General features: G+C 43.7%; 1 protein-coding gene across 4 annotated transcripts in view; it reads right to left on the bottom strand.

Moving 5' to 3' along the window:
* The window catches only part of THSD4 (thrombospondin type 1 domain containing 4), a 576,503-nt gene that overhangs the window by 531,856 nt on the left and 21,404 nt on the right, over nt 1-23,243 (bottom strand). For all 4 annotated transcript variants that reach the window (XM_084979881.1, XM_021073928.2, XM_021073924.2 and 1 more), the window contains 2 exons: nt 17,523-17,630; nt 5,331-5,400 (listed from right to left, as the gene is read on the bottom strand). In XM_084979881.1, coding sequence (XP_084836007.1) covers nt 5,331-5,400; nt 17,523-17,551 — 99 coding nt within the window. In that variant the 5' untranslated portion in view covers nt 17,552-17,630. The remainder of the gene's footprint in view (nt 1-5,330; nt 5,401-17,522; nt 17,631-23,243) is intronic.

Genomic DNA, 23,243 nt, shown 5'->3' with positions numbered 1-23,243 from the left:
TTGTAGGAGCAAGAGGAAGACTTCTGGAGAGAAATATCTCAAAAGAGCTACCTACACTCTGCACCAGATTCCTCTTTTCCTGCACTATCATGGGACAGTTTTTAAAGAAACATATCGGGTCACCCAAGCAGCGTTTAGAAATGCATAGTTTACTTGACAGCATTTACAAATTATGTCTTTTCCTCAGAATAACTTACACTGTAGAAACGCTTCCATATGCTAAAGTTGGAAAAGCTATAGTAATGAGAAAGAAAAAGAGATGTCTTTCAGAAGGCAGTTTTCATATGCATACTAAACTGCAGTATGCACAAATTAGTAGTGCTGTCCCTTAAGAATTTACCATAAAAGGTTTTCTAATTCTTGCTGCTGCTCTCTGCTACAGCTTGGGAGTGGATGTTGCCACAAAACAGTCAGTCAGCAGGAATTCAATTATGATTTATCCAAGTAAGGAAAACAATTTGATAGCTATCATAAGTCTTACATTTTAATGAAAAAAATATACTTTTTTCCTCAAATCCTTTGTGCTCCTTAACACCCTAGGAGGAGATAATTTCCAACTTCAAATTCCAAAACATACACCATGACTGCAGTTAACTCCATTCTATTCTGACCTTAGAGCAGCAGCTGGCAAATTGTGGGCCATGGGCCAAATCCAGCTGACCACGTGTTTTTGTAAATAAAGTTTTATTGGACGACAGCCCGTACATTTATTTACATATTATCTACAGCTAACTTGGTGCTATAAAAGCACAGTTGACGAGTTATGACAGAAACTTTGCAGCCTAGAAAGCTAAAAATATTCACAACTGGTCCTTTATAGAAAAAAATTTCCAACCCCTGTTTTAATAAGTATCTCCTTACATCTTATGTTGCAGAAATGAACAGATGCCACTATTGCCAGTACTGCTTCTGCTCCAGGATTTTGAAGATAGAGCCAGGCAGGAGGACAGCCACAGCTCCACAGAGCTCCAATGAAACATCAAAAAGAAACTGATCACAAAACAGTGAAAACTTTCTTCTCTAGGGCAAGTGACAATGACCCTGGCAGTTAAAATGCACATGATTGTATTTGAGAACTGCCCTAAAATGTATGTTTTCCAAGTAAAGGGATCTGTAAATGATTCTAAAAAAAAATTTTTTTGGCCACACCCACAGCATACAAAAGTTCCCAGGCCTGGGATTGAACCAGAGCCACAGCAGTGACAATGTTGGATCTTTAATACCTAGGCCACCAGGGAACTTCTGGAAAAAATTTTTTCAATCTATCCGCCTTTCTACTGAAAAGTTCTTAACAATACTTTGACAAGGAGGTATCATACACCAAGATATGGAACTTTCTGCTCAATTTTAAACCTGAATATTCTAAAGTAATTCATAAATCAATTTTTAAAATTTCTCAGAACAAATATTTTCTTTAAGGAATACAGAGGCAATATCTTTTCATGAATGTTTTGTTCAGATTTCATATATATCGTTCAGGCTAACTTGAAAAATTATGAAGTGAATTGACTATAAAATAATTCCAGGTATAAGGGCCTATTTAAATAATATCAAAAAAAGATCAAGTGGTAGATAGATTCAACTATTAAGAAGTGAATTGACTATAAAATAATTCCAGGCATAAGGGCCTATTTAAATAATATCAAAAAAAAAGATCAAGTGGTAGATAGATTCAACTATCAGTCCTGAAGTCTGAGATGTGCATTATTAAGGAACTGGTGGATCTGGTGTCTGGGGAGAACCTGTTTCCTGGTTCATCAGCAGCAATCTTCTCTCTATGTCCTCACACAGCAGAAGAGGCAAGAGATCCCTCTGGGACCCTTTCATAAGGGCATTTAGCCCCTCACGAACTAATCACCTCCCAAAGGCCCTGCCTCCAAATACCATCACATTGGGGATTAAGCTACAACATTTGAATCTGGGGGGACACAGTCTATAGCATGCCACCTCGGCACCCCCAAATCCACAACCTTCTTGCATGTAAAATACATTCGTTCTGTCCCCGAGAGCCTTGTTAAGTCTTAACTGGTTCCAGCATCAATATTAAAGTCTAGGTCCAAAGTCTCATCTAAACATCATCTGAATCAGATATAGGTGAGATTCCAGGTATGATTCATCCTGAAGCAAACTGCTCTCTGGCTATGAATATGTGAAATCAAACATGCTATGTGCTTCTAAGATACAAGAGAAAGACAGGCACAGGACAGACACTCCCATTCCAAATGGGAGAAAGAGGGAAGAAGAAAGTCCAAAACCCAACTGGGAAAATTCCCTAAAGATTAAGAATCATCCTCTTTGGCTCAGTGCTCTGCCTTCCAGGCCCACTGGGCCCATGGTCCTGCCTGCAGCTTTGCAAGGCAGGGGTTGGGGCCACAAAGCTCCAGATTGCCCTGCCCCAATGTGGTTCTCCAGGGCTGGGGTCCTGGAACCTGGGCTCAGCCTTGTCCCTTGAAATTTGGGTGGAGGCAGCCATGCCCCCAAGGTCCTGCTGGGCATGGCCCACATCTCAATTGGAGCAGCTCCTGGGGCAGCCAAGGAGCTCAGCATGTGTCGGGAGTGAAGACTGCCAAATGAGGTGGTGTCAAGGTGAGCCAGGTCTGGAAGGCACAGCCAGCATCCCCTTTGCATTCTTCCATTGTCTTGGACAATAAATAGCTCCTGGTTTCTGTCAAGCTGGCTGACTCATCACCTTATCAGATGGTCTCTTGACCACACCCTTGGAGTTCTTTCCTGGACAGGCTTTCCATTCTTTTCAATATGAATAGGCTGAAGATTTTCTATGTTCTGCTTCCTTTCCAGTGAACAATTCTATCTCTAAGTCATTTCTCTTCTTGCATTTGAGTGGTCTAGAGAAATCAGGCCCCTCCTTCAACATTCTGCTTAGAGATTGCTTTTGCTAAACATCTAATTTCATCGCTGGCACATTCTACCTGCCTCAAAACACCAAAACACAAATGAGTCAAGTTCTCTACCACTTTTTAAGAAGCATGGCCTTTCCTCCAGTTTCCAAAAACATGCTCCTCATTTCCATCTGAGACCCATCAGAATGGCCTTTAACTCCATATTTCTATCAACATTCTGCTTCAGATGACTTAGGTATTCTCTAGAAAGATGGAGGCTTTCTCTACATCTCTCCTCTTCTCATTCTGACCTCTCACCAGAATCGCCTTTCAAAGTCCATTTATGGCAATGTAGGCTTTTCCTAGTGTGCACCTCAAAACTCCTCCAGCCTCTACCCACTACCCAGTTCCAAAGCCACTTCCACATTACGGCTATTTATTATAGCAGCACCTCCACTTCTCAGTGCCAGTTTTTGTCTTAGGCAGTTTGGGCTGGTAAAACAAAGTAACATAGACTGAGTGGCTTATAAACAACAGAAACTGACTTCTCACAGTTTGGGTGGCTTCAAGTCTAAGATCAGATGCCAACGCAATGCCAGCCTCCATGATGCAGACTTACTGTATCCTCACACGGCAGGGCAGCAAGCTCTCCCATATGCTAACAAGGGCACAGATCCCATTCATGAGGACTCTACTCCATTTCTGAATCACCTCCCAAGGATCTCACCTCCAAATACAATCACATTGGGGGTTAGGTTTTAAAAAATGAATCTTAGGAAGACATAACCTATCGTAGTTTTTCTTGCTGACTCTTGAAATTATGAATGGGGGTGATGCAGTGGAGTAAGAGGGGTGTATATTGCCAGGTGATTCCAGCACAATGATGCTTAGATCTTGGCCAGGTTTTCTATTCATTCGATCAGTTAGTCACTCAACAAGTATTTCATTGAGCACCTATAATATGCAAAGCTATATTCCAGGGTCTTGAAATGTGACAGCGAACAAGACAGGTAAGATCCCATTTTCACAGAGCTGACATTCTAATGGGGGATACAAGACAGTACTGGTTCCCATCTGGCTCAGAAAGACAAAGCCAGAACATTATCCATAGACCTATGAGAAATGAAACTAATCAGACAAGAACATCAAGAACTTCTCCCAAGAAGGTGAATATCTAGGCAAACGTGTGTGCACACTCTTGGCTCTCTTTTCTCCTGGACTTACCCTAGGAAAACCCTCTCTAGGAAAGGTTCCAATCAACTCATTCACACAAATGGCTGAGCTACTATTCCTCTCAGAGGCATCTGCACTTCCTTATCTGTAGATGTGAGGAGTCCCAAGGTAGGAAAAAGGGATTTTAGGGACACTCTCAAGGTTATATCATTCATTTAGTACTTTTTTATTATTAAAGTAGATCACAGCAATTTCTGCTGTACAGCAAAGTGATTCAGCCATACATATATATACATTCTTTTTCTATATACTATTTCCCATTATGGTTTTTCCCAGGATCGTGCATCCATTTCTAAGGAAATATTAATTACACAACTGCTCTGTTGCAGGGCAGCACTGGGCTTGTTTAGGCAACAGTGAACAGTTCATTTACTATGAAACACACAGAGCCTAAAGGGAAGCATGCATGCTCGATACTGTCCATTTGTCCCTCCAGATGCTCTGTTCGCCCACTCTTCTCCACCCAGTCCTGTTGCCCAGGAGGCTGGCCTTCGAGGATGACATCAAGGGATTTTTTTGGTCTTCTGTCCTTTTTTGGGTTCCATTAAAGAGAGTGAGCAGAAGGGGATGGAGGGGAGGAGCAAGAGGGCTGAGTCCTTCTCTCCATGCTCCCTCCCTGCCTGGCCACTGGCTACAGCCACAGCCTTGGGCAGCATCCATGGACCTTCAGGTGCCCCTAGACAGGGTAAAAGGTCCATGCTGGTGCTCCTCCACTCCTAGGCGGGAACGGGCCCTCCCTAATGGACACAGGATGCAAAGCCAGCACTGCTTTCAGATCAGATACTGACTCTGGGCACCAGCTTCATCTTTTTTTGGGGGGTGGGGGGGCTTTGCTTTTTAGGGCCTCACCCACGGCATATGAAAGTTCCCAGGCTAGGGGTCGAAGTGGAGCTCTAGCCGCTAGCCTATACCACAGCCACAGCAATGCCAGATCTGAACCATGTCTGCAACCTATACCACAGCTCATGGCAATGCTGGATCCTTAATCCATTGAGGGAGGCCAGGGATCCAACCCGCATCCTCAAGGATACTAGTCAGGTTCAGTTCTGTGGAGCCACAATGGGAACTCCGCCAGCTTTGTGTTTCAGCTCCAGGGACTTAGGAGGGCTACGAGGACTGGTGAACATTCTCTAAATGCTGCTTCCTCTGAGAATTAGTGGTGACTCACCTCTAAACAGAACAAAACTCAAGATGATGACTGGAGATTCCCCAGGCCTTTGGGCAGAGAAGGAAAGCCTCTGAACGGCCATGACTTACCTTTCTGTGTTCAGTAGAGGGCTGTGGGCAGACGAGCTGAAGTCCAAGCAGCACGAGGGAACCCAGGACACTGAGAAGGAAAAAGAGCAACAGGCAGGGCTGTGAGTATGTCCCCGGCAGCAGCATCCAATGGAAGATGCAAAGAGCGGGTCCCACAGGACGGGAGGCAGCACAGTGTTGAGGGCAGGGCTGTGGCAGAGAGTCAAGCCCTACTTTACCACTTATTGGCAAAGTTTCCAGGTCAAGACATTAACCTCTGAGCGTCAGTCTCTTCCCTTGTAGGAACAGAAGCTGGCCGGGAGGACTATACAAGTGAACACACACCATGCTGGGCTCTGAGAAAGTGCTCATGCATGTCTGGTCCTTGCGGAGGTGATACAGACAAGGTAAAAGTGGGGCTCTGAGCTTGGCCAGGGACCTTCCTCTCCCGTACCCCAGGCATTCCTTGGAGCCATTCCTCTGCTTGTCCTTGGCCCATTAGTGTCTCATAAGTTCTCCATGGGTGGGATTAGCTGTGTTAAGCCCCACTGTCACCAGTCCTGATAGGGCTTGTCATCATATAAAGAGAAGGTGTAGAAATAGGAGCCAGCTGGCCCCGAGACAGCAGGGTGTGCTGGGAGAGCATGAAGCTTTGGATTCAAACACATCTAGGCTAGAGTCCCAGCTCCGCCATTCCCATCCGGGTGATCCCGGGGAAGCGAAGGTACTCAGCCTCAGTGTTGTCACCTTCTATAAGGATCACTGAACACGACAGAGGTGAATATGCCTGGCACAGTTAGAGAGTCAGAGGAGAAACAAGTATTGTCAATTCGTTAAATGCCCAAAGTTCCCTGGTATCACGTCATCAATGGCATGGATTTACACATCCCTGCAAAGAGGCCATTGGTCTGTCTGACTTAGTTGTCTTTTGAATCCTTTTTTAGAGGTTAACCCTAAGGGCAAGTAAGTAACCTAGTGGTTCTCAACCTTGGTGAGCCCTCCAACGAAGTAACTGAGAGATGTGAAACTTGTCCTTGTCCAAGGACGACTCACTGTGTGGCGCAGGCATGAGGAAAACCTGCCTGAATCTGGGAGGCAGGAAAATCTGAATCTGGGAGGCAGGTGGAGTTAGGAAAGCTCCTGCCATCTCTGAGAACAGGAAACTCCACCCTTACCCCCACTGTGTGTGAAAATGAGCCCAGCCCTAGCCACACAATGAATGTGAATGGGCTGGTTAGAGACCCTGGGAAGGATCCAGAAGCAGGGGGAAGGGACATGCATGCTTTTGGTTACTGTCTCAGAGATGCACTAAGACCCCCAACACTGAGAACCAAAGAGATTACATATGCACACATTCCAAAGAGAAGGGCCTCACTGTCTATCCAGGACCAGAAACTCGGGTGCCTCCCTCTACCCCCTCAACTCCCCCTGTACTATAACCCCTCACCCACCTGCAGCCTGAATAAGGAGTGGGGTGTGGGCTGGAGAATGGGAGAAGGTTGCTAGGAATGCCAGAGTGCTCAGCACAGCCCTCCACCCACCCCTAACCCCCCGGGGGAGGAAAAGTTGGAGCTCCTTCCCAGCCTAAAAAGGGGGCAACCATTTGAGAGCTGAATCTGTATCCCTTGCGTCTGGGGTATAAGGAGTGGTACCTGATTTTTATCCAGAGGCTAAAACTTGGCTGGCATGTCTGTGAGGGCAGAGCAGCCAGAGAGGGCTGGAGTGGGGGCAGCCTGTATACCCGGAGCTTGCAGAGCCAGGAGATGCTGGGCTTCTCCCATGAACTGTGGGTGGGCACCAGGGAAAGCGGGACTTGGGTTGTCTGGCAAGACCCCATCAAAGAAGATGGCTCACCAGGGTCAGGTGACCTTCAAAGACAGTTGATGTGTGGTGGGTATCCATGGGGCCAGGAGCTGGGGCAGGGTGGTATAGGGGCAGCCAGTACTTGCCCAGTCTGCACCAGGGGAGATGCAGCCAGAGACCCAGTGAAGAGGAGGTTCTCCAGAGGACCAACCGAAGTGCCCTGAGAGGAGAACCCTCAACATAGACACCTGCTGAGCCAGGACAGCAACACCAGATGACAGTGGGCACCAAGTTTATTGAGATCCTCTTTGCCTGGTTTCCTCTCCCCTCCTCTGCTAGAACCTGGAGGAACTCAGGAGGACCAGAGGGAGGAGCACGGGAGGTGGTGGGGTAGGGGGACTGGGAGTGTAAAGGAACCATCTGCGCCCTCTCTTCCCACCACAGGGGTCTGAGGCCAGACTCGGCTCAGCACAGAGGAAGGAAAGAAGCTTTAAATTGGATGAGAGACTGAGGTTTTTATATCTGACTTGACTTTCTTTTAAGGTAGTATTTCCATACACAAGATCCTTCCAAGCAAGGAATCTATTCAGAAAAATATAATATAAAATTAGTGGTGAAAAGAATCAAAGAGTTGATTTATAACTTGCTGAGGCTCTAGGCCAGTGCTGTCCAAGAGACTTTTCTATGATAGTGGAAATGTTTTTGCTCTGTACCATCCAAGACACAGGCTCGTAGATCTGTGCTGTTCAGCACACAAGGGGCGAAGGGTGCAGGTCTAGATGGTGAAGTTACTGATGTCTCAGATTCATCCAAAAACTATTAAAGGAAAACTAAAACGTGAACTTGTAGAAGGATAGGCATTCAACCATTCAAGCGATCCCCTCCCACACAGACAGACATCTTTTTGGGTCTTTTAATAGTGTAAGTGAGCCTGCTCGTTAAACCTGCAATGGACCAGAAAACTGCTTCAGTGTTTTCCAGCGAGGGACAGTGCATGGCATCCAAAGCAGTGGAGTGAACGCTGGGCTCGGAAAAGAACAGTTACTTCTAGTTGTAGCTTTGCCCAATTCAGTGTTTCCTCAAAACCAAGGAACATGTGCATCCCAGTTTGGGAATTTCTGCTCCTTGGTTATATGACCATGGGCAACGCACCACTTAGCCTCAGTTTCTTCGTCTGTAAAATGGGAACAAAGGAACCTGCCTTGCTTATTTCACATGAGTTCATGTGCACGAAAGCACATCATGGAGCCGTGCCTACAAATCTGAGTCATTTGTAACACATTCTGGCACTGTTTACTCATTTAAAAAGAAAACCAGATTGGTGTGGTTTTGTTAAAAAAACAAACAGCAGCTCCAGAAATGTGTTACACCTCAGCCCCTCAAAGTTCTTGGCACACACCTAAGCCACATATTTGTAATGCAATCAGGAGCCGTTCTGCCAAACCGCTCATCCCAGGCTGAGCTACCCGAACCCATCAGGGAGAGGGAGTGAAAGACGGGAGAAGGGAAAATTCCAGGTTTTCCCATGTCTCAGAGGAACTGCATTCCAGGTTGCTGGGTCAGCTTTAGAGCTCATTCCTGCCGCTCTTTCAGGTGTCAGCCCAGAGCTGTCCCTTCTCCATAAGGGCTTCCCTGATCCTATGTGAAACAGGACTCCCTCCCCCAGGTCAGCCTATTTCTCTTTTTCCCCAGCACTTACCGTCTCACATACCACATCTTTATCCACGCACAGTCCCTCTCTGCTCACTAGGATCTGAGCTCCAGGATATCAGGGGGTTTGTTTAGTCACCACTTTATCTCCCAGCACCTGGCAGCAGGTCTGCTACACAGGAAGAGCTTAACTCATTGAATTAATGAATGATGTTTCATCATCCTGTGACCTGTCAAATTTCAAGCTGAGTGGAAAGAGTGTAAATTAACGTATTTTAAAAGCTCCCAGAGTCACTTTGGGAGCTTTTAAAAGCTCTTTTATGAGGGATTTATAAAAATCGGTATGCTTTTGAGTCTCTGAGCAACTTCCCCCAAGTTCGTTCTCATCGGATTTATACTAAGGTCTGGCAGCAAAACGTTTGTTGGGTCTTCCTGTTGCAAAAATGCAACACGGGTTCTATTTACATGTCCAAATGCTTCTTCTCCTCATCAAGCTGGGCCCTAGTGAGGCTAAAATGCATAAGGGGTGCCCGATAAAATTCATACTGGAATAAAATCTTTGTATTAAATGGGCTCTGTTCTGAATGGAATAGAATAAATTCCCCCGGAGGGGAAATTACTCTTTGGGCTGCAATAACAGCAGCCAGAGCAATATATAACCCCCGGGGCCAGATGAAACTCAGCCAAGGGCTGAGAGTTCCCCGCCCCTACTTTGTAGGCTCCGTGTTAGATACCGCACCCTGCTCGCACATACCTATCTAATTGGTTGTCCGTAGCTGTGCCCACACCTCTTCAAAACACCGACAACCTAACCCCAAGTCTAGTTCCTCCTGACCCAATTCAAAATGAATGTTTGGGGAACGAGGGAGAGCATGCGTGTGTCTGTGTGTGCGCAACTCGTGTGTTATTTCACTTTGATAGTTTGCTTTGGCAAACTGCTCCCGGCTTGCAGCATTTTGACAGATTGAAGGCTACCAGGGCCGTTGGCAAACAAATCCCACACTCCCCTCCAAGCGGTGGGAAGAGCCACATTCCGAGTAAGACTTTCCAATTCACCTTGTGGGAGAAACAACCCCACAGTTCACACCAATCAGGGAAAAAAAAAAAAAAAAAGCAATGCCATTTACCCAGCTCTGTTCTGGATTTTAAACACTCCATCATTTCACTTCCTGTAGAAAATAATGCTCATTGAAATTTGGTACAAGACTGACATCATGGACCTGGGGCTCTGTGCTTCTGTATTTGCCTGGACCAACCCCTATCCCACCCCCACACCCCAACACATCCCCAACCATCCTCCAGTGACAGTGGGTCATGTCACCGCCACTGTGTACCTCAGATTACCTCAATGAACTCAACGCCACTTGAGCATATCAAGTTGCAAAGCAAGAAAAAAAGCAAAACAAAACAAAACAAAACAAAAACTGTACATTTTTCCTCTTCTGTTAATATAGCCCAAGAGATATTTGGGGAGCAACCTGATCACGAATAAAATCATACCGACCTTTGCAAAAGAGAGCCAAAATCTTAGCATTGAAGTGAAATCTCCATCTACTGCACTCTGGAGATCAAAAATTTTTGCTAAGCATGCATTTTGCCGTGTTCAGCTCAACTCTCTGTCTGTCTTCCTCTGACGGCAGTTAAACAGTAAAACCAGCAAGCGCGGGAGATGGCTTACAAATAACATTAGCCAGAAGGCGTTCTTCACTGATCTTAATGCTTTACAAGAATTACTTCATTTAACCTCCAAAACCATCCTATCAGACACTTTGATTATACCCATTTTGCAGGTGAGGAAACTGAGGCCCAGAGAAGCTAAGTCATTTACTGAAGGGAGTAACACACCTCATAGGTGGCAAAGCCTGTTTTCAACGCCAACAGTTAGACTCTAGGCCTGGACCCTTAGTCACCGTGCTCTGGGCCCTTCTAGGACACAACACAACTTGAAATCAAGCCTTTGCCATTTTATTACATCAATTTTCTTCCCCAGTCTGTATGAGGCTGTGACTTCACACATCTGTTTGACCTTCTGTCAATGGCTTGCAAAAATAATCAGAAAATAAGTGGATACAATAAAACTTCATGTATTCAGCCTCACTAGAGAACATTCTAAATTGCAAAATAATTGAAGTGAACCATAGAAATCCCAAACTTTTTTTAAAAAATGCATTCTATTGCTTTGCCCTGCTCACTTCTACAGAGTATGCTAAGCTTAAGTAACCTTGCGGAAATGGCTCAGAGTCACCAGGGTGAGTATCAATCAATTCATACAGCATTAGGTGGCAGCCCCGGAGCAGAGCAGGCTGAGAGCGGAGAAGCCTGGGGCTTTCCAAATCCAGTTGGCCCTTTGCCGGCTCCTCCCTCTGTCAAGCATCACTTACCAGGCTATGAATGAGCCTGTGCCCTTAACTCAGCTTCCTTTGGGTCAGCCTTGCCTTGGAAACCTTTAGACAACCAAGCTGCAGCCAAACTAACACCAAACAGACTCAGGGAAAAGGCCTGCCTGGCTGTCGAGGAGTAAATGTTTCCATTTTAGAGCATGGACTTAAGGACACCCATTCTAATTGCATATTGGCTTTTATTGCTTATTTCCAGGTTCTCAACTCTCACAGCCTCTGGAAACACGTGAGGCATTCAGTCACAGCACAACTTTTGAAGACATAAGGACACTTCGATAAATTCCCTTGCTCCGCAGTAGGCTTCTTGGGGAAACGGTTTCTGAGACATCTTTGCAGCAAGTGGACCAACCAGCACAGTCTTGGCCCAAACTCCAGGCTAATAAATAGCAAGTGAATAAAAGAATGGAAGGAGAGAATGAGGTAAAGAGGAAAAGAATGAGAGAGAGAGAGAGAGAGGAAACACCAGCCACCAAGAAATGCCAAGTGCTGCTATGACTCCCAACACTTTCCATCTAATGTGTTTTCTAAGTGCATCTTAGAAGTCTCTGTCGGGAAAACAGAACAACTTGGGGTAAGACACGCCAAAAGGAATATTCCTCCAAGTCATAGATACTGCTTCTGATCCTGGGAGGCTCAAGGTGAACCTGAGGCATATAAATTCACTTGGGGACATAAGGAACAAGTAGTTGGCAGCCCAATGATCACACCTTGACTCCACTGAACCTTTTCTGGTACAGAAGGTTCTAGCAAATCTCACAGTCAAGTTCTGAGTGATGAAGATAGGTGCCAGGTGCAGGACTGTGCCAGGCATAGAGAAAAATCTATACCGTCTGAGTGCCGCCACCACTTTATAGGTAGGGGTTTGCCAAAGCAAGCGTCCAAAAGACTCTCTGATTTCTTCCTAGGGTTCTATATGTCTGCCATTTAGATGGGTCCTGCTGGGCTTCCCACAAAAGATTCCAGCAGGTTCTTTCGGTACACGTGTACTCTTCTGCACCCACCAGTTAGGCTGTGTTCATATGGAGTTTAACCAGTTAGGCTGTGTTCATATGGAGTTTAACCATGTTCCCAAAATTGGTGATGCCAGGGCTTTGCCATTACATAAAATATTCAAATAGTATATCAGCCCATGTGGTGGAAGGCAAAAAGAGAGTAGCTGTGAGTTATTTCCATACAAATGAAGTGGGATGCTTTGGAATGAGTCAATAAAGGCGAGTTGCCAAAAGAAAAAAAAAAAAAAAAAAAAAAAGCCAAACAAACCAAAACTTACTGGCAAATTAGGTGTGGATGAGACAAATGTAAATGATTAGAATCAAAAATAATAAAAATCCAGAATCGTTCTATACCCAGATTGCTTTGCAAATGTCTTTAAATTCTCACTCCACTTTAAAGAAACCCAAATGGAAACCTTAGATAATGCTTATGGGTGTGGTTTGTGCAAGAAAGAAAATCAGGGGTTCACTCTCCAGGAAAAGTCCTTGGGCCCCACATCAAAATCCTGGTAAGTGCACATGTGTTTTAAGTTAAAAATCAACTGTTACAGGTGTGTGCGTGTATCATTTGTACCATCTCTGCTTTAACCTACTTTTATAATTAACTAAAGATCCTGAGCAGGAAAGAAACATTTTCTACTTTATTTCTCTCACACAAAAAACAGTTATTTATTTATTCACTATTCAACAAATATCTATTAAGCATCAACTGGGTTGTGGTTTAGACACAGGCTACCCAAACTCTGACTTGCCTTATTGACACCTGAAGTTTAATACTCATGTTCCAGCCTGGTCTCTTCTATTCCCACTCCTCCTCCTGATCCTCCGCTCTCCTCCCCCAACCCCTCCTCATCCTCCTCTTCCTGCCCCCCCCTCATCCTCCTACCTGGCCCTTCCTCCTGCCCTCCCCAGCCCCTCCGGTCTCTCGCCCTCCTCCCCCTCTTGCCCCTCCCCCTCCCCCTTCTCTCTTGCTTTCTTCCTTCCCCTATTTCTCCTCCTCTACCCCATTTTTTGATCACTGGCATAGGGACACTAATTGACCTCATGACCCTTTCCAATGATAACATATTTCTCTACCCCCAGAGAGTCTCAGTTTTCATACCTCAGCTGTCACTCCTTTGGCCATTCTCTTTCTCATACTTTCAAACACACTTTTTCACCTTCTTCTTTCTTCCTTTTTGTATTCAGGATCTTTTTCACTTCCCCAAGAACAGCCACCTTTCTCTTTCTCATTTCCTCAATCCCTTTTGGTTGTATTTCTCAGGGAAACAGCTGACAGGCATTACAGTAATATTACTGTACTGAAGTGTGTGTATCAAGGAAAAAAAAATTTCAGAAGACTAAAACCAGACACTTGACCTAGGGTCATCAACCTGTAAAACCTTTAAAATGATCCAAAACTCTCCTTCATAGGAGCTATAAAAATCACCATCTAACCCTATAATCCCTCTAATTACATCTGCATTTCTTCAAAATCTGCTATTCAAAGTAAGAATTCCCAAATCAACTTTAACCACTTGTCTGGCATTTTCAATAGCTATGTTTTCCTCTATGTTTTCGTTTCAAAAATAAATTATGTCAACTATACAAAAGCACTCCACAAGGTAAGGAACAAGTCCCTGACCAAGTAGACTGGCTTTATGGAGACGTTGCTGGCTGGTTGTGGTAGGTGGCCATCATCACTTGTCACACTGCTTCTAGGGAGAAAACTGAATTTCCTTTCCTTCCACTCAATCACTGATATAACTGTGCATACAAAAAAAAAAGAGAAAAAGATGCACAATTTGGAGTCTTGGCAAGTGTTTATGTACTATGTATACAAGAAATACATATGTACTTATTATTACTTAATGCCCTTTTCTCACTAACTTGTAACAGGTGACAAGCCTTAATCTAGCCTTGACCAATCCTTTGGTCCAAACGGATTTCACTTGCCCTGAATTTTGCACGGCTTCCAAGGCTTGTCCAAAGTTCAATGACAACTCAATAACTAGCTCCATCAAGAATTAAAATCCTGTCTCTTCCGCTACTGGGTTTAATTGTGGGTCTTTTTATGCCTATATACTCTGAGCAGGACAGAGACACTCTTGCTATGTTAATACTTAGGGCTTTTCCATCTCTTTGAAGGAGGGAGAAGCTGGCTTTCTGTTTCCCTGTGGCTTGGCAAGAACTGGGGAGGGATTTTTAAACAAAATCTCAGCCTATCAGAACTGTGAATCCCCTTAAATGTTTTTTTCCTCTCAGGGATTTTCTTGGCAGCTAACCCCTAATTTTGACCTTTTTTCTCTATAGGTAGAGAGCCCTTCCAGCTTTTCCAATTGATCTTTATGTATTTGGTTGCCTTGATAACATTAAAAAGCCCTTAATATTTGTGTGTCTGTGTGTATTTCTCATCTACCAATTTTATCAAAGACCTCTCACTTTTAAAGTAACCACAGCTCTTCCCCCCTCTTTTTATTTTGCAGAGGCAAAGCAAAATGCATGTTTTTCAATGCATTTTGAAAAAGCTTTTAAACAAAAGACACGCTACTTTTTCTTTTTTTCGGGTTAAAATATATTTATGGGGCCCTAGAAACAAAATGCAAAGTGCTTTATGTGTATCTGGCTTACAGCTGAGCTCTCCCAAAGACTCGCCCCCCCCCAAAGACTCGCCCATCCTCATAACTCACATTTTCTTTCCTCAGGCCTTAAGGCAGGACTGCTGGAGAAATGTCCTGCTGAGCAGCTCTGTTCAAACAATCCCTTCAGCAGGACCCTACTGCTGGAGGCCTGTCAAGACTTCCAGAGTTCCAGGGTAGCAAGGCCACATCTAGCTTTCAACAACTGCTACCCTGCTAATTTCTAATCTGGGGGCAGTCCTCTGAAATAATGCACAGCTTGGAGGTGAGCCCACTAGGCCTCCCTCCCAGGGAGATGGTCTCCATATCGCAGATCACGACAGAGGTTAACTTCAGGGGCATCAATTAAAATTCCTAACATTGAAAGGAAAAAAACTTCCAAAAGGACTTAGCCCATGCAGCCCTGGGTGGCCACATTATTCAAGGTCCTCAGTTGCCTTTCTGATGGAAGCTAGACTTACCAAATGAGAACCCACCTATCATCTACTGTTCTTTTCAATTCAGTTCGATGCGTGACCGTGACCTCCACTTCTGTGGCTTCCCCTGGGTCCCGGCACACAAAGATGCTGTGACCCTAAAGTGACCCAGAGGTCCAACTGCATTTCTCATTCTCCTGTGGTTTTAATGCAGTATGTCGGAGCTCCCACAAACTGGATGCATATCTATGTCTTGAAATATCTTTTAAACTATGGCTGAAAAATGCAGGCAGGCTAATTTAGATTAGCCACCACAGATTAGTCCTGAAGAGACTCTGGCTGCTTTCTCTGTGGCTGGATTTTGCAGAGACCTCAGAATGGAGCTTTTTTTTGCCTCTTTGACTCTTTCTGACACACTTGTTTATGTCACTGATGAAGAAGCTTAGAGCTCTGCGTAGGTCTTTGGACTGCAGGCCTGAACATGTCAGCTCATGTAAAATTCTACAAGTAACTACAGACTAAACTCACACACATGCCCTACACTCAATGAAATGCCAGGGGTGGGCCTAAGAGCATCTGCCTGGCAAAGGCACTAGCTCTGGCTGTGACACCATCATAATAACATATTACAGTCTGCTTTACTTTTTATTGTAAGTTATGGGCATTTGGGGCTAATGTAGAATTATGGGGGAAACAAAATCTCTAAGATATCCTTAGTGATTCAACTTTGAAACAAAACACTTTTCCTTTCCCTTTCTAGATTCTGAATCAATTTGTTCAAAGAGGATCCTGAGATAGCAAAATAAAGCTTCACTGCTAACTGTTACTGTTACAATTACTTACTGTAATGGATCAAGTTTTTTTTTAAGATTTTTATTTTTTCTAATATAATTGATTTGCAACGTTCTGTCAATTTCAGGATTGAGGTTTTCTTAACACTAGGCAGCCAAAACCAGTCGCAAAATAAATAAGATGCTGAAGCTGATGTGTAAGTTATTCATGAACCCTGATTTCAAATTTCAATGTTTATCCAGACTCTTTAATTTCATAAAGTGTAAATATTACAGACTTGAACTTAAAAATAAATTTATCTTAATAAAATCCTGCCATTGTGGGTTTGTTTGTTTGTTTTTTGTTTTTTAGGTGTTTTTTTTGTTTGTTTTTTGTTTTTTGTTTTTTTTTTTGCCATACCTGCAGCAATGGAAGTTCCCAGGCTGGGGGTAGAATCGGAGCTGCAGCTGCCAGCCTACACCACAGCCACAGCAACACCAGATCTGAGCTGCGTCTGTGAGCTACACCACAGCTTGCAGCAGTGCCAGGTCCTCAACCAAATGAATGAGGAGAGGGATTGAACCCGTACCCTCGTAGATAACAGTCAGGTGTGTAACCCGCTGAGTCACAATGGGAACTCCCCATTGGCTATTTTATACATTGAGATTTTACATAGGATTTTGATGGAAGAATTTTGAAAAGGGCCAATCAGCTTGAGAAAATTTGGCAAACAGCTTCCATGACATAGACTATGGTTCCAGAGGGCCAGGGTCTTTCCCTGGCTCTGCACTGAGGCAGTGGCACAAGGAGGTGAGCACTGGTTTTCCCATCTGCATGTAGAGATAATACTACTTGTTCTACTTACATTAAGTCACAGGTGTTTTGAACAGAAGGAACCAGAGAGATCATCTTCTAAATATACCAGATCCATTAAGTCATAATCTGGGGATGCAGCCAGAGGACAACATAGTCTAAAGTTCTTAAGGTAATTCTACTGTGCAACCATGATAAATACCCACCAATCAAATGACATCTTTATTTAAAAAAAAAAAAACCAAACTGAGGAGTTCCCACTGTGGCGCAATGGGACTGGCAGTGTCTCTAGAGTGCTGGGATGCAGGTTCAATCCCCAGCCCAGAGTACAATGGGGTTAAGGATCCAGTGCTGCAACTATAGCTCAGATCTGATCATGCCGCAGGGTGGCCAAAAGAGAAAAAAAAAAAATTCGAGGAGACTATTTCTGCATCATTCAAACGGTTTGAAGATAGATTTAAAAACAAAACCAAAACCTGAGTCTTCCATGTCTCCCAGCAAAGAGCAGAGCACAGCATAGAACCGAAGCCACTTAGCGCTCAGTCCCAGCACCTCTCACCATAGCACACAGCTGCCCAGGCCTCAGCAGATCTTTGGGAATAACAAACTGACTATACACATATAGAGAGAGCATATCAAAAATATCTGAGAGATGCAGGCCCTCAACACTAGTTACAATAATAAATCTATAGTAAAATTCAAATACTGAATTACTTATTTTCCTATTCTTTTTAAAAAGGCCTTCACTTACCTGAGAGACCCCATGAAACAGGAAACCATGATGCTGAGGGTCCTGGGAAAAGCAAGGGCTCCTCTGAGATGTCGCCAATTTTCTGCAGATGGAGGTGGTGTTCAACTCCTACAGAAGGAACAACAATGGTGTTTTTAACATCCTTTGCTTAAGAAGATTCTAGAGCCTAAGATTCCATAGCCCAAGTTGGCCAATGAAACCAGAAATGAGCAAATGGAAGACATTAGGGCAAAAATACCACTGCCCAGTTTTGCCTGGTTATGGTTACCATATTGCCCAAATTAAAGCTGATTTTGTATGAACATGAGGTAACAAATTTGCAGGACACTCAGCTCAGTGAATGAAACAGAAGATGTTTAATAAATTACCATCGGGATGACTACCTCAGAGTCTAAGCTCAGAGCAGAGCTGGCCTTAGGCAAACTCGTGCTGGAAATCAAACTCCATTCCTTAAAGGCTACTTGATCATACGATGGTCATTTCATCTCTGTGTCTTGGTCTTTCCAAGTGAACAGTAGGAGTAAAAATACTGCCTAGCTATGGAACCACAAAAGACCCAGAATCGCCAAAGCAATCCTGAGAAACAAAAACCAAGCAGGAGGCATAACTCTCCCAGACTTCAAGAAATACTACAAAGCCACAGTCATCAAAACAGTGTGGTACTGGTACCAAAACAGACAGACAGACCAATGGAACAGAATAGACAACCCAGAAATAAACCCTGACACCTATGGTCAATTAATCTTTGACAAGGGAGGCAAGAGCATAAAATGGGAAAAGGAAAGTCTATTCAGCAAGCATTGCTGGGAAACCTGGACAGCTGCATGCAAAGCAATGAAACTAGAACACACCCTCACACCATGCACAAAAATAAACTCCAAATGGCTGAAAGACTTAAATATATGAGAGGACACCATCAAACTCCTAGAAGAAAACATAGGCAAAACACTCTCTGACATCAACATCATGAACATTTTCTCAGGTCAGTCTCCCAAAGCAATAGAAATTAGAGCAAAAATAAACCCATGGGACCTCATCAAACTGAAAAGCTTTTGCACAGCAAAGGAAACCAAAAAGAAAACAAAAAGACAACTTTCAGAATGGGAGAAAATAGTTTCAAATGATGCAACTGACAAGGGCTTAATCTCTAGAATATATAAGCAACTTATACAACTCAACAGCAAAAAAACCAATCAATCAATGGGAAAATGGGCAAAAGACCTGAATAGACATTTCTCCAAAGAAGATATACAGATGGCCAACAAACACATGAAAAAATGCTCAACATCGCTGATTATTAGAGAAATGCAAATCAAAACTACCATGAGATACCACCTCACACCAGTCAGAATGGCCATCATTAATAAATCCACAAATAATAAGTGCTGGAGGGGCTGTGGAGAAAAGGGAATCCTCCTGCACTGCTGGTGGGAATGTAAACTGGTACAGCCACTATGGAGAACAGTTTGGAGATACCTTAGAAATCTATACATAGAACTTCCATATGACCCTGCAATCCCACTCTTGGGCATCTATCCGGACAAAGCTCTACTTAAAAGAGACACATGCACCCGCATGTTCATTACAGCACTAGTCACAACAGCCAGGACATGGAAACAACCTAAATGTCCACCGACAGATGATTGGATTCGGAAGAGGTGGTATACATACACAATGGAATACTACTCAGCCATAAAAAAGAATGACATAATGCCATTTGCAGCAACATGGATGGAACTAGAGAATCTCATCCTGAGTGAAATGAGCCAGAAAGACAAAGGCAAATACCATATGATATCACTTATAACTGGAATCTAATATCCAGCACAAATGAACATCTCCTCAGAAAAAAAAATCATGGACTTGGAGAAGAGACTTGCAGCTGCCTGATGGGAGGGGGAGGGAGTGGGAGGGATCAGGAGCTTAGGCTTATCAGACACAACTTAGAATAGATTTACAAGGAGATCCTGCTGAATAGCATTGAGAACTTTGTCTAGATACTCATGTTGCAACAGAAGAAAGGGTGGGGGAAAAAATGTAATTGTAATGTATACATGTAAGGATAACCTGACCCCCTTGCTGTACAGTGGGAAAATAAAAAAAAATAAAAAATAAAATAAATCTGCTTTCCAGCAGCTTGCTTAAAAAAAAAAAAAAATACTGCCTAGCAATAAAAAGAAATGACGTCCTGATACATGCTACAAGAAAACATTATAAAGTCAAAGAAGCCAGGTACAAAAGGCGACATACTGTAGGATTCCATTCATAAGAAATATCCAGAATAAGCAAATCTATAGTGACCAAGAATACATTAGTGGTCACCACCGTCTAGAGGGTGGGGAGGGGCTGATGTGAGAGTATGAGATTTCCTGATACCCTCACATTGCAGGGGGGTGACAAAGATGTTCTAAAATTAGATTTGGTAATGGCTACACAACCCTGTGAATATACTTTCCAAAAGTTTAATTGTACGTGTCAAATGAATGAAGAACATGGTACATGAATTACATCTCAATAAAACTCTTCCCAAAACTTGGCCTGGAGAATAGAGGCGAGTTGTGAAGGTGAAATGAATGAGTGGACACATGTCATATGCTTAGCTCCATGCCTGGCACAGAGGACAGTCAATTAAAAGTAGCTCTGATGACACTGATGCAAGAGGTCAAGCGACACTTAAAAACAGGAAAGTAACAACCCCTCACCTACAAATACAAATACGACTTCATTCAGAAACCTTCACTAAACACAATTTCTTAACATTGTCAAATGAGCCAACAAGTTCAAAGGTAAATTCTAAAAAGCATCAGAAAGCCCAGGACGGGAGATTGGGTTGGAACGTAATGAAACTTGGGAAGAAAAAACATGGCCTATACGCCTCTCCTCCCAGACCTCCTTCCAGAGGAAGACAAAGAAGTGAGGCAGGGTGTCCGAGGTGCCCAGAAACCCTCTCTAATAAAGCCAGAATTTTCCAAAATCACTGGTTTCTGAATTCGGAGCTCAGGACTTTAAATTTCCTTCTCACTAGAAAGGCAAGATGGGGATAAATTACAAGGACTTGCAAAAAGACAGTCAGGAGAATCAGAAAATGCCATTTGCAGGGGGAAATACTCAAGATTTCAAAAGTTACCACCAGCCTTTTCTGGGGGTTACTAAGAAAGTGAAGCCTCTTGACTGTAATCATCCCTAATTAGCCATCAGCAACTCATGAAATTACTCATGGTATTGAAGACCCTTAAATTCTTGGGTCTCAGCCAAAAGTTACACTGAGATCCACCAGGAAGAAGGCCAACAAGTGCAAATTGGAACAGTTAAAATCCCTCTGAATCAGAGGCACAGTCATCTTGCTCTTGGCTGGGGAGCAGATACGCACAAAGACGGGATTTAACCTGGGAGTCAGATGAAAATCTTTGCCAGGCTCCTGATAATGATCAACTAATCAGCAACTATTTACTCAATCTGGGTCCAGGCCCTCTCCGAGGTGCTATGGAACTCAAGAGAAGGTGAGGTACTGCAGGCTCTGGCTTTACAACCTAGCTTACATGGATAAGAGTTATAGACATGAATTCACGCGGGAAAAGGTTGGTGTTATCCAGAACAACATAAGGTAAATAGAGTTATACAGAGACCCTAAGCATACATCAAGCTAGTTCAAGAGGAAGAAAATCACTAGAGAGGGCTGGTCAGGTATCAGCAAAGAAGGTGAGACTTAAAATCAGCCCTTAGCCTATGCAGGTTACAAAAAAAAAAAAAAAAATCCGGAGTGGCTGGTAAGAGTGTACACACTGTAATCTGAAAGATCTGGATCTGAGACCAATATCCTCATTTGTTAATGAGGTGACCTTAGGCAATTCACTCTTTTGGCTTTCAATATCCTCATCTGTAAAATGGGATACTGCCTATAACGACCCCATGCGGTTGTTGTACTAAATTTTTATTGAGACTACAAGACCTGGGGGCTACACACACACACTCACACACACGCACACACCAGGCATGATCCCTGCACTCAAGGAAATTACAATCTAGATGCTAAAGGGCCACACACACTTTAAAGAAACTGAAACATAAATAAGTATAAAAATAAAATTGTGACAAGAGCCATGGACAAAAGTGCAAGGTGTCTCAGTTTACCGGGCAGTGGTCAGAGAAGGTCCCTCTGAGGAGGACCTTTATGCTTGGCATTGAGGGGTGATTAGGAGTCACCCAGGTGAAGAGGGAGGTGGGCCAGGAAGACAGAATCGCACATGTGAAGGTGTGTGAGAGACTGGGAGGAAGAAGGGAGCCATGTGGTGGGAACATAAAAATGGGCTGAACACGGGAAGAGCTGACCCCCTATGGAGAGGCAAAACCCCCAGAATGTGGTAGATGAACGGCTGAGGTGACAAGGGACAGAGGTATTAAGACGTCCTCCAAACTTCTGGTGGACGGATGTAGCAAAAGGAAGTGATAACAGAACTCTCGGTTTCATCAGGGAAGGAAAGACACCGTTGAGGAAGAGCATGTGATGTAAAGCAGTCGTTTCCAATGCAGTAAGAAGTCAACCAGGAAAACATATTAAATTATCAAAATCATTTGAAAATAGATTTACAACTGCTGCTGATAACCATGAACCTCCTTCTCTCTGTGTATGTTGCCCTCAGATATTTGCTGATGATAGAATGAAACCATCACAATTAGCATGTCATTTTAAAATGCAGTTCTGGAGTTCCCGTTGTGGCTCAGTGGTTACTGACTCCAACTAGCATCCATGAGGACATGGGTTCAATCCCTGGCCTTGCTCAGTGGGTTAAGGATCTGGCATTGCCATGAGCTGTGGTGTAGGCTGGCAGCTTCAGCTCTGATTAGACCCCTAGCCTGGGAACCTCTATCCATATGCCATGGGTGTGGACCTTAAAAAAACCAACCAAACAAACAAACAAAAAAAAAAAAACGGTTCCTTTCATCTTTATGCCACCCTTTAAAAATGTAGCTTGAATATATCTTCCACATGGTCACATCATACATTGTTAGTTTAAAAAAAATAACCAAACATAGATGAGAGCTATATGCACAAACATTTTTTAATGCTGGGGTGTGCAACCAAAAAAAAAAAAAAATGGGGGGAGGCCACTACTCTTGAATGTTTTTGGACCAACTTCTTGTCAGATTTGACTGGTCACTTTTATTTCATAAGATGGCTGAAGAGTTTGTTCTGGTACCTGCCTTGCCATTTCCCTGTGTCCACTTGGGCTTCCGTGATTGTAACAGCAAAGAACAAATCTGACTCCAAACTGGATCTCTTTCTTTTACTTTAAACTTCGTATTCTACTGCTTTTGCTGTAAGATAATCACTGAAGGCATGTTGCCTATAGCTTCAAGGATACATCTCCCGGAACCCTGACTCACATGGCTGAGTGTTAGGCTAGAATACCTCTATTTAGCTCACGGGAAACCTCCTGACCAGGCCCACCTGAGAATGGCTGCAGGAAAGAAGAAATTAACACATCCCCTCTGGAGTGTGGCCAGAACAAGGAAATATTACCAACTCATCGGCATTTTTACTGTACCTCTTCACCTCCCCTCTTTGTTTTCTTTTGTTTGTCTGTTTGTTTTTGTTTTTGCTTTTTTGCTTTTTAGGGCCACACCCACGACATATGAAGGTTCCCAGGCTAGGGGTCCAATCAGAGCTATAGCTGCCGGCGGAGGCCAGCCACAGCAATGCAGGATCGAGCCACATCTGCA

This window comes from Sus scrofa, chromosome 1, assembly GCF_054392235.1.
Source record: "Sus scrofa isolate SSC_HxYL_T2T_F1_AM1 chromosome 1, Sscrofa_HxYL_maternal_Yorkshire_Landrace_v2.0, whole genome shotgun sequence".
Lineage (NCBI taxonomy): Eukaryota > Metazoa > Chordata > Mammalia > Artiodactyla > Suidae > Sus > Sus scrofa.
The sequence above is the reverse complement of the archived record's forward strand: the minus strand, read 5'-3'. Positions and strand labels throughout refer to the sequence as shown.